We start from the raw sequence: 17,388 nt of genomic DNA on the forward strand, positions 1-17,388 counted from the left end.
ATATATCAGGATTCAGTACTCAGGTTCGTCGCCCCTCCCACTGCAAGACATATGGCCCAGGTATGATTAACTCGACCCTCTGAGTTCTTAGTGTCTTTGACTGTAGTTCGCTGGCAAGTAAATACTGTGAGCTGCTAAGCCTCTTACTTCGCACTGGCAGCTGGACACGGTGGTTGACTCTAAGTACCCGGGCCGTAGAAAATAGGGAGAGCCCTTGAGTGGATGCGTGTCACGTGAGATATAATGTAAGTCGCTGCGCTCAAGCCTCAGGCTGCTACTTCTGCTAGTAACTTTTCCGAATGGCGTCCGTCATCCCGGTGATTTTCATACTCGCCATAGTCCTAGGACTAATGGCTTGTGGCTACCTCTTCGTTCCAAAGGGCCCACATCAAACGTATGCCTTCTTCACCTTTTCAAAATCCGAACTAATGCGAGTCATACCCTCGAATGCAGGACAATTCGTACGGCCATCATCCTCACGCTTGCATCATGTTATCTTATGTGGATGGTCACATATATGGCCCAGCTACATCCTCTCATCAGTAAGTCATGATATCTGTTGCTGTATTTTTATTGGCTAACACATGAACTCCAGCACCATATCGTTCAATAAAGGGCGGCGAGAGTTTATGACGGTCACGCGCTATCTGAGCAGGAAATAGACGTATACAACTGTCCTATAATATATTCTGCACTAATGAAAGAACATCTCGGAGTCCGCTGTTCTAGATCAGTGAGTGCCCTGCCGTGTGTATCTTGCATTTGAGGATACGTTACGGGCGCTCTGGTGGCCTCAACCAACCTCCCTCGTATGATGTAGTTGATACATTTGTATTAACAGATTCCTTCCAGTGCAAACGATCGGTATTTTCATTCCTATAGCCCAAGCAAAAACACCGCCGTCAGAACTTTTGACTGTTCATTCGACTGATAAACCAACTGATGCTACGCGAGAAAAGATCGATGACATGCCGCGTGGTATGGTGGCTTTGAAGGTTATGGAAGCAGTGGTAGAGAACAAGGTGATGGATGGTGCTGGTATGCGTTGAGACGGAAAAAATGTGAGTGACGACATGGCCTGAGTACTGATCAAGTTGTAGTCTGCACCGAAGGGCGGGAGCTAGCCCAGGGGTTTCGAGTCGGCTGTGTTCTGGCTACTGGTGTATTGCAGGGGAAGGTCTTAGTGCAGGTGAGTCCTCGTCATTTGTAATGCTTTGACACGATCAAGTGCTAACGATAATTGGCACTGTACGTCACGGTGGTTGGTACGCGGTCACTGATGTCAAACGCTGGCGCTTGCTTCCCACGCCGTCTTCAACTTCACACCGACGTTTACTCCGCGCTTCTTCCAGTCTTGCGAGAATCGACCCGCGCCCTCGACCAATATGTCAACACTCAAATGAGCCACTGACCGCAAATAGTCTCCTAATTGCCCGACAGAAGTTCGAATTGGACGCAGACAAAATGCAGAGGCCGAGCAATTTCCTGCAACTGCATCCCAGTCATCTTCCCGCCATCTATAAGTCATCATCCCCACCATGGCATTAACCAATAATCGGAGATGTTCCAAGGAGGACGAGCCCATTGTCGCACTGGGTTCATGTTCTTCCACGCCTCACGCGCACGTCTCAATATTGTTGTATGCATCATTCTCGTGGTACTCTTATTGTTACCATACACATCTTGTACTGTACGCAATGAATCACGCACTTTCCCAGTGACCCAGTTCTCTTAACATTTAAACCCGTGTGTGCCGTGCGCAACCGAAGCCAAACGTGCATTATCCAATCGCGCCCCCGCTACTACTGCAGTCTTCTTCCGTTTCTTCAATCCACTGTAAAGTGAGGTGCATTGAACACACTCTTCTCTCCATTCGTTCGCTTCAGCTCGGATGGTTAACACATCGTTCGCTCAAACTACCCCAAACTCGAGTGCAATGCTACGCATGTATACAATAGGCGATGAATTAACCGTACACTCAATATCCTACTCAATGAAGTATCTGGCATCTCCGCAAATAAATTTACTGGAACAAGATCGTCGTAATCATGAGCTACAAGGATCGAATTGATTAACTGCGAGGAACAGAAGGGATTGAAGGCTCACCCCTCGTAGCAGTGCTTCCAGCGTGTCCCATGTGCCATGCGGCTCAAATCTAGCTCTGGGCCCCCTCTAGGTATCACAAATGCAGTCCAAGGATTATAAAATAGTTTTCGAGAAGCGGGTGGTACCCAGAATAAGAGCCGATGGTTGGGTCCCATCATCCATCCATCTTCTCCCAGAAGAGCGAACGTCGACCTGCGGTCATCATGGGGGGTGCCTGCGAGTAGCTCAGCAGTGTCCCACAGTGCATGTGTCGGGTTTGATGAGAAGGAAACGAAGGCATCGTTCGCAGTGTTGGGTGTGGGGATGGTCGCTATTGGGTATGTGATGCAATTGCTATGCGGGGAGGACATTGAACAATCTTCTTCGGTGTAATCCTGCAACGACTTCCCAATCGCTGCATACCAGACTCGGACTGTGCCATCATATGAACCAGAAACGATGTGGGTCCCATTCTGCGAGAAAGATACTGACTCGACCGATTCTGTGTGCCCCGTAAGGGCTGACCAATTGGCTGCCCCGTCGCCGCATCCCACAGCCGGACGGTCTTATCATCCGAACCAGAAATGATGCGAGTCCCATCCGGCGAGAACGAAACTGATCTGACCCAATCAGTGTGCCCCATCAAGGGCTCACCAACTGGCTGCCCCGTTCCTGCATCCCACAGCCGCACAGTATTATCTGCAGAACCAGTCGCAACGCGAGTCCCATCCGGAGAGAACGAGACTGAGTTGACCCAGTGAGTGTGCCCCAGCAAGGGCTCACCGACTGGCTGCCCTGTCGCTACATCCCACAGCCGGACAGTCTCATCCCTAGAGCCAGTTGCGATGCGAGTTCCGTTTGGCGAGAATGAGACTGACCCCACCCCATCAGTGTGCCCCTGCAAGGGCTCACCAACTGGCTGCCCTGTTCCTACATCCCACAGCCGGACAGTTTTATCATCTGAACCAGAAACAATGCGAGTTATGAACCCTCCTAGGTTCCGTTCCACCAAGAAAAACGGCATTCCTAGGTTTTCCCACGGTCCTTTTAGGGTAATCAGCAGCAGAAATCATCCCCTGGCGCTCTGGGACTGCCGCCGCCAACACCACCATCATTCGACCTGGCGCTCTGGGACTGCCGCCGCAACACCACCATCATTCGACCCCCCCTCTCCTGGCGCTCTAGGACTGCCGCCGCAACACCACCATCATTCGACCCCCCCCTCTCCTGGCGCTCTAGGACTGCCGCCGCAACACCACCATCATTCGACCTGGCGCTCTGGGACTGCCGCCGCAACACCACCATCATTCGACCCCCGGCACTCCACCACTCATCACCATTCGACCCCCCCCCCTCTAAGCTGGCCACTCACCACCATTTCTCACTATGCCTGGCGCTCTAGGACTGCCGCCGCCGCACCACATTCTGAGAGTGCTGCCCATGCTGCACCATAAATACAATCACCCTGTGCACAGTGGCACTCTGGGACTGCCACAGCGGCCATCCATCATCATATACCCACTACATTTCTCTATCAAAAAATGACCCCACACACAGTGGTGCTCTAGGACTGCCACAATGTACGTCTTACTAAAATGACCATGCATGATGAATGCTGCTTCAATTCCAATATGAACATTTTCAAAGACCGCACAATGATCTTGTGTATCAGCATGATACATGCTAAACCCCCATACACAACCCACAACTACACAAAAAAATGTCCTTGTGCACAGTGGCACTCTAGGACTGCCACTGCGCACACCTTCAAAATATGTCACTATTCTTGATATTGTATATATGTGCAACATTTCTCCATCAAAAATTTGACCCCACACATGGTGGCACTCTGGGACTGCCACTATGCACACCTTCAAAATATGTCACTATTCTTGATATTGTATATATGTGCAACATTTCTCTATCAAAAATAGACCCCACACGCAGTGGCACTCCAGGACTGCCACTGTGCATACCTTCAAAATATGTCACTATTATTGGTATTGTATATGAGGTTGCATACATACAACATTTCTCCATCAAAAATTGACCCCGCACACAGTGGCACTCTAGGACTGCCACCATGCACACCTTCAAAATATGTCACTATTCTTGATATTGTTATCGGCAAATGGGCCTGTGCCTGGCACTTTGCACACCTTCAACATATGTCACTCTTTTGTCAAAGTCATTTCATTCGCACCACTCAATGATCTCATTGTTGACATATTGTTCACAAAGGCATGCGCTGGCTTCAATTCCAATCTGAACATTTTTCAAAGTCATTTGATACTCATTTCACTCACACCATCCAATGATCTTGTTTATCAGTCATTTCAGAGTCATTTCACTCACACCACCCAATGATCTTGTTTATCAGCATGATACCCCCATATGCAACCCACAACCACAACTAAAAATGACCTTGCACACAGTGGCACTCTAGGACCGCCACAATGCACATCTTGCAAAATAAAAAAAACCATGCATGATATTAGCGACATATGCCCCATATAACCTCTCTGCATACAGTGGCACTCTGAGACTGCCACCAATGCACACCTTCACACTTCACTATACATGCGCCCACATGCTACATCATCATCATCATCATCATCATCATCATACGCACCTGCTTTATGGTGAAAATCTGATCTTCATTGATTATCTATCATTGACATGTACATCACACAAACTTGTGCTGCACCTCTGATATTAAGTCAGCACTCAAAAACAAAACCACATGAGATTTCTAAGCAAGGATAAGTGGAATAAGTGAAATAAAATCCAATGAAACAACAACTTTTCCACCTACTAAAGTATGCAGTGAATCAGAGCATTGGATGCTCCTTATTCTCACAAACAATCTAAGAGTCAGAAGTGTTGACTAATCATTTTACTGAAATGTAAATCATGGTAAGTATAATGACTCACTGCTCAGATGTCAAGTTGTTGAAAATATGTGAGAAAATTCTGAAAGGTGTGGGAATGTGCTTACTAATGAGAAAACAAGGGTTTCAACACAGTTTATGGACTGTAATAAGTAAAAGGATTGATTCATTTAACGATGAAAAACCTCCATATTATTGCATCTAAAGAAGTGCTCTATTGAATAGGCCAAGATTGTCTAAAGCCCCAATCTGCCAGGTCATGAGCATCTTGATGATTTGATTGAGGTATTCCAGTAAACATGGGTGCATGTTGTTGATGACACACATGTTTATAAAGGGAAAAATGAAGCACTGGATGGTACAGAAAGTGAACGCACCAATGGAGATAGGCGGACATGGGCAGGACATGGGAGGATTCGGTACCGATGGGACGGAATGGTCGGCCGAGGTGTGCTGTGACAATAATATTGGCACTAGGCATGTATACCTGCATAAGCCTTGATTAGGTGGACCAAGGTTATCCCTCATATTATTCACTACTCCCCTATCCGCAGTCTTCACTTGTCTCAGCCATAACCCTTGTCCGACACTATTCCGCACTTTCTCACACTATGCGCGCGCATTCCCACAGTGCTATTCATGCTCCCACAACTTACCCGACGCTATTCCCGCGCTTATAGCGCTATCAGAACTACCAGCAATGTGTCTATAGGAGCATTAGTGCATGTCCACTCTATCTAGCGCTTGTTCCTGTACTTAGCGCTTATCCAGCACGCTGTTCTCGCGCTCTAGGATCCACCCGAAACGTTGGAATCCATCCATTGTCCATCCTAATTCATTGGTATGTAATTTGCCTTGCCTCGAGTTTGTAAAAAGTGCTACAGTCTTATTACATGTATATCCTATCCCTTCCGAGTCCGAGATGGTATAGTTTAATAGTATAAGAAGCCTATGGTGACTACTTCAACATTACTTCCCTTCGACTGTATTTCCTTCTCCTCAGGTTTTACTTAGAAGTAGTCACCTTAGTTGCGCTCTATAGCCCCTATTGGTTTACCTTGACTTTCCTTACCCTTGCAATCAATACCCTTGATCTCACTCACTATCCAGCACCCTCCTTTGACTCAGTGTCCACTTTTCTTGACTCCTGCTTTTCCCACGCACTAGGTGCTCCACTACTGACACATTAGTGATCCAATAGCGACCATCTACTGACCCACACTTCTGCTTTTCTCATGCCATAGCACTATATAGTTGTGACATACTTTCCCACGCACTAGCGCTGTATCTTGCGACGCGCTTTCCTGCGCTATAGCGCACTTTTGGGTCTTTCTATCTTAAGTTGTCCTTAGTAGCTTTTCCCTCGGGTTGAACGTTCTTGCTTTATTGTTTGCAATTTATTGTTTGCAAGTATAGCAGCATAGGCAGAGCTTAGACATATACTGGCTTAGGACCTTTACAAGTGCCTAGTCAGGTTGTGTTTTTCACAGTGCGATGACCGAAATGACAAGTAAGGGACAGTATCAACAACCCTGGCTTCCTGCGAGGGGCTTAGGCAACAGGTCCGTATTGGCCGAGTTAGATATAGTCTGGTGCGACAATGGCCGAGTTAGATATAGTCTGGTGCGACAAGGAAGAGTCGAGTGAGTCGAGGCTTTGCAAGGGAGTGATGTATGGATGTAATGTGGACTTCTAGGATGCTTGACCTCTATAGCAAAAAGGGGTTCTGCGAGGCTAGTCCAAGTTTGAACACCACACTGGACTTCCAGACCTCCTGTCCTGTCCTCCTGTCCTCCTGTCCTCCTGTCCTCCTGTCCTCCTGTCCTCCTGTCCTCCTGTCCTCCTGTCCTCCTGTCCTCCTGTCCTCCTGTCCTCCTGTCCTCCTGTCCTCCTGTCCTCCTGTCCTCCTGTCCTCCTGTCCATACAACATTTCTCTATCAAAAATCGACCCCGCATGCAGTGGCACTCTAGGACTGCCACCATTGCACACCTTGGATTTTCATTCATGATCTCAAAGTCATCTCATTCACACCGCCCAAATGATCTCATTGTCAACATATTGTTCACCGCAACCACACTAAAAATGACCTTGCACACAGTGGCATATGGTGTGATTTTCTTAATCAAATCTGAGCGTCGTTGATGTCTAAGACGAGTAAGTCCGTTTCTCGCCATCTTAGCTAGCAGGAGCTCGCGTTCAGTCTGAACAGATATATATTCTACAGTACATGTATTGGCGCTGAATCCTTCAAATGCGACGAGACTGTGCCAAAGTCCTTGTAAACCAGTACACAATAGTAGCTACTACATGTTAGGGCTCAAACACCAGTTTCTCTACGGTAATAATAAAGCGTTCCGCGTGACGGAATGCTGCACCCTCATCGAGAATTTTGAACATGAGATTCTAAATGCGACGAGACTATGCCAAAGTCCTTGTAAACCAGTACGCAATAGTAGCTACTAGATCTTTGCAGCCCTCGCTGACACGGCTAAACAACATATCCTTGAAGCGTTTGACGGCATCGCTGTATGGTTATGGTTGAGGGTTCCTACCATCAAGAAGAAAAATGGCCCATACCATTCCACCATGTAGCATGCCAATCCTCGCTGCAACTGGACGGGTCATCACAATCATTCGAGTTGCATCAATATCCTTGTGATGATTACAAGGGCCGCTTGAATATAGACACCACATTATTTAGAAAGACCTCTTTGCCCATCAGCTCCTGGTGTACATGGGTGATCTCAGTGATGGGAGTTTCTGTGAGTTGCTGAAAAGTGAATGGGAAAAGTGAAACGGACGTGATGTTTGATAGCCAGGTTCATTAGTTGAGCTGGGTGGAAGCGGAAATGTGCCGCAAACACATGAAAACAACAAATTCTCCCGCATGGCAGCATTAGTACATGTCGCAGAAATGGAGGAATTTTGTAAGCTCGTCAAGTGTATATGAGCCAGCACGCATCCTAGTACAATTGTCAAGTGGCCAAATCGAAGAACGAGGGATCGACATACCTTCCAAACGTAAGCTCAAGAAAACAACTCAAAGATGTCCCTGGGATATTCCTTCGAGGTGAATGGGCTTGTCATCGCTCATGCCATCCAGCTCCATTTGACCGCTGTGAAAAACACAACCTGACTAGGCACTTGTTAAAGTACTAAGCCAGTATATGTCTAAGCTCTGCCTATGCTGCTATACTTGCAACAAAGATGCAAGAACGTTTGACCCGAGGGAAAAGCTACTAAGAACAACTTAAGATCAAAAGACCCGAAAGAGCGCTAAAGCGCGGGAATAGCGCGTCGCAAGATAGAGCGCTAATGCGCGGGAAAGAGCGGAAGTCAAGAAAGCGGACACTGAGTCAAAGGAGGGTAATGGATAGCGAGTGAGATCAGAGGTATTGATTGCAAGGGTAAGGAAAGTCAAATAGGGGCCATAGAGCGCAACTAAAGGGGTGACTACTTCTAAGTAAAACCTAAGGGAAGGAAATACAGTCGAAGGGAAGTGATGTCGAAGTAGTCACCATAGGCTTCTTATACTAGTAAACTATACCAACTCGGACTACATGTAATAAGACTGTAGCACTTTTTACAACTTGAGGCAAGGCAAATTACATAAACCAATGAGGTAGGATGGACCATGGATGGATTCCGACATTTCGGGTGATTCCTAGAGCGCGAGAACAGCGCGCTGGACTAGCGCTAGGCGCGGGAACAAGCGCTAGATAGAGCGGACAAGCGCTAATGCTCCTATAGACACATTGCTGGTAGTTCTGATAGCGCTATAAGCGCGGGAATAGCGTCGGATAAGTCGCGGGAGCATGAAATAGCGCTGCGGGAATGTGCGCGCATAGTGCGGGAAAGTGCGGAATAGCGTCGGACAAGGGTTATGGCTGAGACAAGTGAAGATTGCTGATAGGGGAGTAGTGAATGATATGAGGGATAACTTTGGTCCACCTATTGAAGGCTTATGCAGGTATACATGCCTGACGCCAATAATGATTGTCACACCGCTGTTCTGTGTAGCAGCAAACATGTCATGAAAGACATTGGAAACTGAAGATAAAATTGAACTGCAGGGCTTGTACAGTATGTTCTCAACCTGCTGGCACAAAATATTTCAAGCTGGGAGTCCAAAATGAAGAATAAATTAGTAAAACACACCTGGAAGATGTGGCTTGAAGCATGAAAGTAGTAAACAGGGTGTCGAGTTGCCCTTGACATATTGATGATTCGAAAGGATTTACAAGAGCCTAACACATTGTGGCACATTAGTAGACCGCCATCATAAATTAATGCGCTGGGGGATAGTCATTCACGGTTTTATTGACGGTCTCTGCAGAACGGTTTGATATGTCCGTTTGTACAGTTTGTTGATTCTATCGTGTATATTGAGAAGGCGGCTTCATGATTTGAGTTGGCATTTTTTGGGACTCATTAAGTAGCTTTTTCGCCTTGGAGCTAGATGATTTCTTAGAAAAGGACCCTTGGAGGACGGGGAGAGTTGGTGATGTGTCTCAGGGTCGTCTCCCTTGGTGGGGGTTGCAAAGTTATCTCTGTCATTCTTCCCTCTTCCCTCTTCCCGTCATCGAGCTCATAGCACCCAATGCCTAACGAGGGAGCGTGTTCATCTTCTTACTTCGGAATCTCGTTTGGGCAGATGTGACATCACTGTCAGAACATTGTCTTAATAACCGAGTGTTACGAACTAGGATGGTTCTGACGTATGGCTACTCGATAAGAGTAATCGGCCAAAGTCGGTTCAAGGCTTCAGCGTATGCCGAAGTTCGATAATTCACTAAGACAAGACAAGGAGAGTGTCCTTGACTTGAATCGAGTTTCAGACGACTTAAGATTGGAGATCTTAAGCGAAGGAAGTTCCAGGTAAAACCTAGTAAGATTAAAGTAAAGAACTACATAGTACAAAGTGGGTTTATATAGTGAAAGGAACTGCTTTAGGGCCGGTACGACAAAGTCAGAATGAGTCAGAGATAAGAGTGAGTCAGAGATAAGAGCGAGTCAGAGATAACAAGAATAGGTCACCTAGCGATGGCATGATGCGATCGTGGTGTAATACAACTAGTGATAAAAGAAGTCTAGCGACGGCTTGATAGCGATCATGACGTAATACAAGGTAAGAAGAGAAAATGAATAGGGGCGTACTTGGTTGTAACACCGAGGGTCTTATATGAAAACGTGTAAGAATGTAATGACACCACAATTACACTAGATAAGACTTCTTGCCAGTCCTCGATTAACATGGTCTACGACTTTTCTTCTGTCGTGGTAGATAATGTGTGAATTCTTGGGAGGCTCGCTAAACCAATCAGTTAGATTAACTTAGCTGGAGCTTTATTATCTCTGATTGAAACTATGGGATTGTCTAGGATATACCGTCTAGACACTTGAACTGGTTTCCTGAATATACGGTTAACTGTTGAGAAGCTGGTCTCAAATGTGACTACGTTGACCAAAGCTCGTGTTGGTCAATATACAAATACCTGGTGAGAACACTGGTCTCACAAATAACAACAAATGACAAATAGAAAAAAACAATGACAAATAACAACAATGACCAAAGCTTGTGTTGGTCAGTATACAAATACCTGGTGAGAATGCTGGTCTCACAAATAACAACGATGACCAAAGATTAGTAACCCTTGTTTGGCACTGGCCGCCTGGAGTGTGCCTAAGATCCATGTGCCTTGTCCATCCATGTCCATTTCCGTCCAGTCCATTGGGCCTAAACATGATATAATAGATGGTAAGTAACATGTGCATATGGAGAAGCAAAATTTAGAATAGGGAGGGGGCAATACGGTCGTCTTGCACAGGCGTCGCGCCTGTCTTGTCTTCTTCGCTCTGCTCCTGTCGTCTACTTCCTGTCCTCTAATCCTTGCGCGTTTCTATTAGGGGTAAGGCGCATATAAGTCGTATTACAAAGGGGCGTGGTGCGGCTGCGCGTGTTAGAAGGAAAATGTCTATGTGGTGGATTATGCGCGCGCTGATACAGTAGTGATGCTTAGCTTTTTATATACTTGGTCGGTTATTAGCGGCCGCTGTGCGGTCGCGCATGAAGTGGGCGCCTGGGAGAAATTCTGGGGGGTGCGTTGGCAGTTCTGGCATGCCAGCCAATGGATCTGCGGGTAACTGGCGCACTACCCTATACTCTGGTGGCATAGTGGTAGGCACTGTGCACACTTTCTTTGCGACTGGCTTATAGACCAGCGCATGGCGCACGCGATCGTAAGAATACACAGATGTGAAAGTGGCTATAGCCGCCTTATCTAGAACGGAACGGGTCGAGGTCAGATGCGCATAATGCGCCAAATATTGCGGCGATAACGAAAAAGTGGTGGTAGGATCGGATGAAGAAATTAAACTATGCGAGAACACAGAAACTGATGCGATGTTGCTCTTTAAGAGCGGTAAACGGAACACTTCTGCGCACGCTTCGGAATAGGGAAAGGATTGAGCGTCCTTGCGGGACGGAAACGTGTACCAAGGCGGGGTAATATAAGACGGATAGGTGTCTCCCCGCAAATTCTGCAGATCATCAATATCTAAAAACCCTGCTCTTCCGCTTTGCACTGTTTGGCGCATGTTGTGGACAGGGGAGCCTGCTCACGCAGCGGCTGCAGCACTTCACCCATTGCTGGGTAGGAAGGCGCAGCTCTTTGCGCATATTAGGGTCCGTCAGCAGGATATCTTGTTCGCCATTTGGAAGATCAAACGTGCAGCAGGCGGTGAGCTTGAAGAACGGGCGCCCTAATAAAATTTCGAAGTTCGTGCGCTCAGTGACCTGTACTTGGAAGTACATTGGTCCGGCGCCAAAATCGAGCGGCACGTTCTCTACTACTCCTAAGGTCGAATCTTTGGACGTATTGACTGATTCCATGTTGAGGCGATGGTCTGCGCGCAAACCTACACCTAGTGATCTCCAGACCTCCTTCGGCATCACTACTACCTCGGCGCCTTGATCGAGGACACAGGTGAGGACCCGTCCCCCGATCGTGGCTGTGTGAATGCAGCGCAATGGCGCGAAATGGTCTGCAACTACTTTGCCGTCGTCGCTGCGCAGCCGCTCTTGGTCGAATGCCTGGATGAATTCTTCCGTCGTTTCCTGACTAGACAGTTCGTTGACCGACACCGTGCCCACTGTGACACGCTTTGTGGTCGTTAGGTCGCAGAACTGCTTGCAAACGTCTGGCGACACAGCCAATAGTTCGCGCATGGGAATATTGAGGCTGCTGTCAAGGAGGCGCTCTATGACGCACTTGTCTGCTTCTTTGTCTTCTAGCGCGAAGGAATACCTATACGTGCCTGATGAGGCCGATGCAGTGGGTACATTAGCAGATGATGACGCCTGATCGGTTACTTTGGCCGACTCCTTTGGTTTAGCGGCCGACGTTGAAGGAGTGGTCGCGGCCTTTGTTCCCTCCGGCGCCTTGCCTTTGCCTGATGAAGCTTGTACGGCTGGAGAGATTATCTCTACTGTATCAGCGGCTTGTCTAGACGCGGGTCCTGGATGCGTGCGAGCCTCGCTGCCTAGTTCAACGCCATCGAAGTGCACTGTCTTGCCTTTAGGGAAATACGATCCGTTCCCCTTCTTCTGATCGCGTTTAGCGGTTGCTAGCGCTAGTGCCTGCGTGGCATGCAACACTTCGAGATTGTCTTCATCCACCTCTGATTCTGCGTCCGTGATAGTGTGCACAAATGCGGACGAATCGAGTTCCATTATGGCGTCGACTTCTTGGCCATACTAACTGAGTCCTTATGGAATGCATGGAAGCGGAAAAAGAGTATTACCACGAGTTCACTAAGGTAGCGCAGCTGCTCGTAGCGAAAGATCGCGTTGGTAAAGCAGAGATGAATCGGCTCTTCTTAGAAGGATTCCCCACAGATGTGCAACAACAGATCTGCACCCGCATGATGATCAAATTTCCAGACCACCACCCAGACAATCCTTACCCTATCAAGGACGTGCGCTTGGCAGCGCACTTCTTGCTCCCAGGTGTCGTGTCAGTGGCCACACTACCAGCGGGCACGCAAACTACGTCACCCTCGCCTCGAACTGGAAATGTGCAGGACCTGGCCTACCAAAAACCTGCGGCTGGAGCGGTCATCAAGCAAAAATACCAGGCCACCCGTAGCGGTGGCTATGCGGCTCAAGGGTGTATGTTTTGCGGAAGTGGCGAGCACTTCCTTAGCTGCTGTCATGAAAAGACGGCATACATAGACGTGGGGAAGTGTAAGATAAGCGAACAGAACAAGTTAGTGTTGCTGAGTGGTAGATGGATTCCAGGAAGGCTGCAAGAGGGAACGCTGAAAGAGCAACTTGACCGCCATATTGCTACTCAGCAGGCGGATGAGGTGCTCCCGAGTTCGAGCATAACGGTGGGTATCTTTGTTCGCGCTGACCAAGAAGTTGACGCCATAATGGAACTCAATTCGTCCGCATTTGTGCACACTATCACGGACGCAGAATCAGAGGTGGATGAAGACAATCTTGAAGTGTTGCGTGCCACGCAGGCGCTAGCGCTAGCAACCGCTAAACGCGATCAGAAGAAGGGGAACGGATCGTATTTCCCTAAAGGCAAGACAGTGCGTTTCGATGGCGTTGAACTAGGCAGCGAGGCTCGCACGCATCCAGGACCCCTATCTATACGAGACATCGCAGACAAGGACAACCTCCCAGCTGCCAAATAGTTGCAACAAGAACCCTGGCTTTTGTGAATTGCAATATATTAAAGACAATAACGACAACTTACTTCTCAGGGTAGTCGGCAGAATAAGTGAATATTCACGGGTAGAACCTGCGTTTGACGCCATCACAACACAAAATCACAAACCTGTGTTCGTATGCCTCTAAAAACTTGGGATCAAGTAAGACCCTCCACTGAGCCTGATACAATTCACGGTGGCAATGAGTTGTGCATTCGCGACCAACACCCTTGCCTTGGGTGTAAGTTCCCATGAAATCTTTGAAGGAGTCCAGAAGCTACAAGACGTCGATGTCAATATGAACGGGAACTAGTTCAGAATGACCGGCATACCTTTTGAAAATAGGCCACATGATTACCCAAATGGCAGGATGGTTTACACCAATGGTACTTCAATTCATTTCCAATGTACATATATACTGGCCAGAGCTTCGTATTACCGAAAGTTGTCAAGTGTGTAGCATCTGACCAAAACATGAGTGCGATGACCACACGAGGTAAGTCACATCCTATCTCTCCAGGAGACTCCTGAAGTGCACGGTGCGCATCCATGAAGGCCGGTGAGGTGTATAACTCGCCCTGAATGTTTACTTCGCGTCCAAGATGAGGGGCGCACCATTGCAGCTGGTAAGGCTTGTAATGGAAAATTTTCATCGTCCTGAGTGTTTGCGAGTTTCTCCCGAATAACAGAAACCAGAGATCAATGGTAAAGGTCTGCTGTGATATAGGATCGAGCATCCGGCTGAGATGTGGTACGAGAAAATGGGACTTCAATTGACACTTGTGTTTTACGCCAGCCAGCATCCTCATCCTCCCATTCGTCTCTGCCTTCGACATTCGCTCCTAATTGTGAGTTTATCTTGTCCAATGGAGTATTTCACACATCATCAGGGTCATAATCCGGACGTCCAATAATATCGACCAATTCCTTGAAGCTTTGCTGAGACTTCTGTACGCCCCCATTCCAATACCAATGGCCCAGCTCAAAAGATGACCGATTGGGGTATGGGTGAAATGACATGTCAGAAAGCTCAGCGGGGATATCTAGAGTTCTGTCAGCACTGAACTCTGAATGTAACAGTTCGTTGACCTCGTCGAAAGACGGCAGCAGGCCATGGGGCTGCGTACTTGAAGATCTGCCATTTTTATTGTCCATCCGGGATGTGAAGGCTTTGGCCTTTCAGATGGGGAAGGTTGCGAGCGTCTATGGAGCGCACTCAAACATCTCATTGCTCCGCTACGTGTTTCAGGGGTGAGTGATTTCTGCTTTGAGAAGTTGTGTATGGGTTATAGCTGCTCATGGCCATATTAAAATTGCCATGGTTCTATTACCGATTCACCTCTCACTACAATTTACATGATTCCTACTTACTGACTGCTTTTTTTTTTAGTTTCATCAGCGACTTTTTGTCCTCAACACTCAAGTCCGGCACCTAGATGACAAGAACCTTGTTTTGTTTGGCAATTGGTTGAGCCGGAGGTGGAATAACTGCGTGAAGAAGAAGAGTATTGCAATGCAAGCTCTACGTGAGCTATCAGTGGATGAGACCCATGTCTGTCAGGAATGGAAATCACAATGTGAACATCAGACAAGACCCCTGCCTTGTAAGTGCTACTGTTCATTATTTACAATCATATTATTCATGCAGTGATCTCAATAGGAAGATCAAAGACAAGTAATGACAAGGAAATCTCAAAAATTCTCTCCCTTGAAAAATCTCTTTGAGAGCTCGATGGATCATTGCGACACAGGAAGACACGACTTGGCATCAGTCAGCACACCAATCTAGACCAACTATGTCGCAATGTCTATCTACAAGTTCATTCAGATGCTCAAGCTCTCAAGATATGTATTCACAAATGATCTTGACAGCACAAGTTCGAGATTGAGAAGCTCAAGCGCTCATATAGGCAAGCGGTGAATGGTACTTATGTTCTAAGTTGCACACATGGACTCCCAACTGATTGCACTGATACTGCCATCCAGCGACGCAATCCTACAATATGAAAACTTGTTTCTTCATACAATAGCCTATGCGCGAACCTTAGTGCTCTTATCAGACAACGCCGTAGTCCTCCCAATGCCATAGCACCCAACCCTATCTCTCCTGCTGGTATTTTCGATCTTGATATTGATGCTGACATTTGGCAGGACATTGGACTCGATGATGTTGTGCTGGAACCCCCTGATTGGTTAGCTGATGAGGCCACTCGCGCTGCGATCAAACTGGTGCTCGAGATTGACCGGTGCAATGAGGAAGAGTCTCGTGTGAAGGTTGAGTGCTATACTCTGCAAGAGTGGGCCATTGCTCAGTGGGATGCTCTACAGAGGGCCTGCGCTCATGCAAGTAAGTTTTTTTGCACCTAACTAACATTCCAATCTGACTTTCGAAGCTCATGATCAAGTACTCGTCTATCACATGGATTGTCATGCTAACATTTTATTGCCCTTGTACTTATATGGTCATTTCAGAAATAGGTTTCAAACTTGTGAAAAAATTTCTTTTCATGGGCTGGTACATATCATGGAGGGTACTTCTAGGAATGATATGAGCCAACAATTAAAGAAATCGGCGGTTGGGTTGTGGAGATATGGCCAAAATACTGACTTTTTGGCCCCACCACCATATGTCACCAATATTGATCTCCAGGTGGTCCAGGATCATCACCAATCGATTCCTACACCTAAAAAAACCCTAGGACAGGCCTTTACAGTATCGGTCTTAAGTTAAATTCAAGCACAGCAAAATATAGGAGGTAGGAGGGGGGAGGAGGACCTTGTATATCTCAAGAACGCGATTTTTTCTGGGAAATCTGGCTCGACCATCGTGTTCAGGTGGATCAAGAACCCCCAGGAAAAATGCTTTTGTAGCACTGGCAAGTCATGGGAAGTCTGTAAAAATCGATCTTTGTGGGGGGTATGAGGCAAACTGACATATTTCAATTCAAACAGGCTAGAAATAATCTGGGACCATCTCCAATCGATTCCTGTGATCATAAAACACTAGGAACATCCTTTGATATATCAGTATTCACATAATATGAAGATATATGAGATAGGAGGGGGGAGGGGGGACCTTGCATATCTCAAGAACATGATTTTTTCTGGCAAATCTGGCTTGACCATCATGTTCAGAGGGTTCAATAACCCCCAGGAAGGATGCTCCTGAAGGACTGACAAGTCATGGGAAGCCTAGAAAAATCGATCTTTGTGGGGGGGGGCATCAGGCAAACTGACACATCACAATTCACATGGGCCCGGATGACTCTGAGACCATCTCCAATCACTTAATATGATACAAAAACACTAGGAACATCCTTTTATACATCAGTATCGACATGGAATCCTGCCTCTGGGCACAGTAGGTAGTAGGTAGGGGGAGGGGGTAGCATCACTCTGAAATATGATTTTTTCGGACCAAACCAGTGTTCCCATCAGATTCAGACGGCCAAATAACCCCAGAAACAAGTTCTATTTGAAGCCAAGCAAGTCATATGAAAGCTCAAAAAATCAATCATTGGGTGAGGCAGCATAACAGGGGTGACATTGCTTACATAAGCAAAAGCGGTCAACTTGACCATAGGTGGGCAACTTTGCAACAACATGACTTTGCCATATCAAATTGTTGCTCCTACTGGTCTATGGCTTCAGAAATAAGCCTGAGATCAAGCTATGCAAGTCATGCAAAGGCTG

The 17,388-nt window shown here is 47.1% G+C and overlaps 3 protein-coding genes across 3 annotated transcripts; all 3 read left to right on the plus strand.

Annotated features, from left to right (window-relative positions):
• Positions 1 to 299: 299 nt before the first annotated feature.
• DFJ58DRAFT_792593 (ATPase, V0 complex, subunit E1/e2) lies at positions 300 to 1,081 on the plus strand (the record flags this gene model as incomplete). The annotated part of the gene is made up of 3 exons (XM_041390365.1): positions 300 to 394; positions 454 to 542; positions 596 to 1,081. The coding sequence occupies 3 exons, from the start codon at positions 300 to 302 to the stop codon at positions 631 to 633; spliced, it is 222 nt and encodes a 73-aa protein (XP_041243091.1). The 3' UTR covers positions 634 to 1,081.
• An 11,666-nt stretch (positions 1,082 to 12,747) lies between these two features.
• On the plus strand, positions 12,748 to 13,680 carry DFJ58DRAFT_728936 (uncharacterized protein; the record flags this gene model as incomplete). Its single annotated transcript, XM_041385666.1, has 1 exon — positions 12,748 to 13,680. One exon carries the CDS (start codon positions 12,748 to 12,750, stop codon positions 13,678 to 13,680), a length of 933 nt encoding a protein of 310 aa, XP_041243092.1.
• A 1,004-nt stretch (positions 13,681 to 14,684) lies between these two features.
• Positions 14,685 to 16,385, plus strand: DFJ58DRAFT_886434 (uncharacterized protein; the record flags this gene model as incomplete). Its single annotated transcript, XM_041394654.1, has 7 exons — positions 14,685 to 14,748; positions 14,864 to 14,946; positions 15,086 to 15,221; positions 15,284 to 15,299; positions 15,344 to 15,370; positions 15,726 to 16,042; positions 16,168 to 16,385. 7 exons carry the CDS (start codon positions 14,685 to 14,687, stop codon positions 16,245 to 16,247), a joined length of 723 nt encoding a protein of 240 aa, XP_041243093.1. The 3' UTR covers positions 16,248 to 16,385.
• Positions 16,386 to 17,388: the final 1,003 nt, after the last annotated feature.

This window comes from Suillus subalutaceus, assembly GCF_016647625.1.
Source record: "Suillus subalutaceus strain FC151 chromosome Unknown DFJ58scaffold_65, whole genome shotgun sequence".
Taxonomy (NCBI): domain Eukaryota; kingdom Fungi; phylum Basidiomycota; class Agaricomycetes; order Boletales; family Suillaceae; genus Suillus; species Suillus subalutaceus.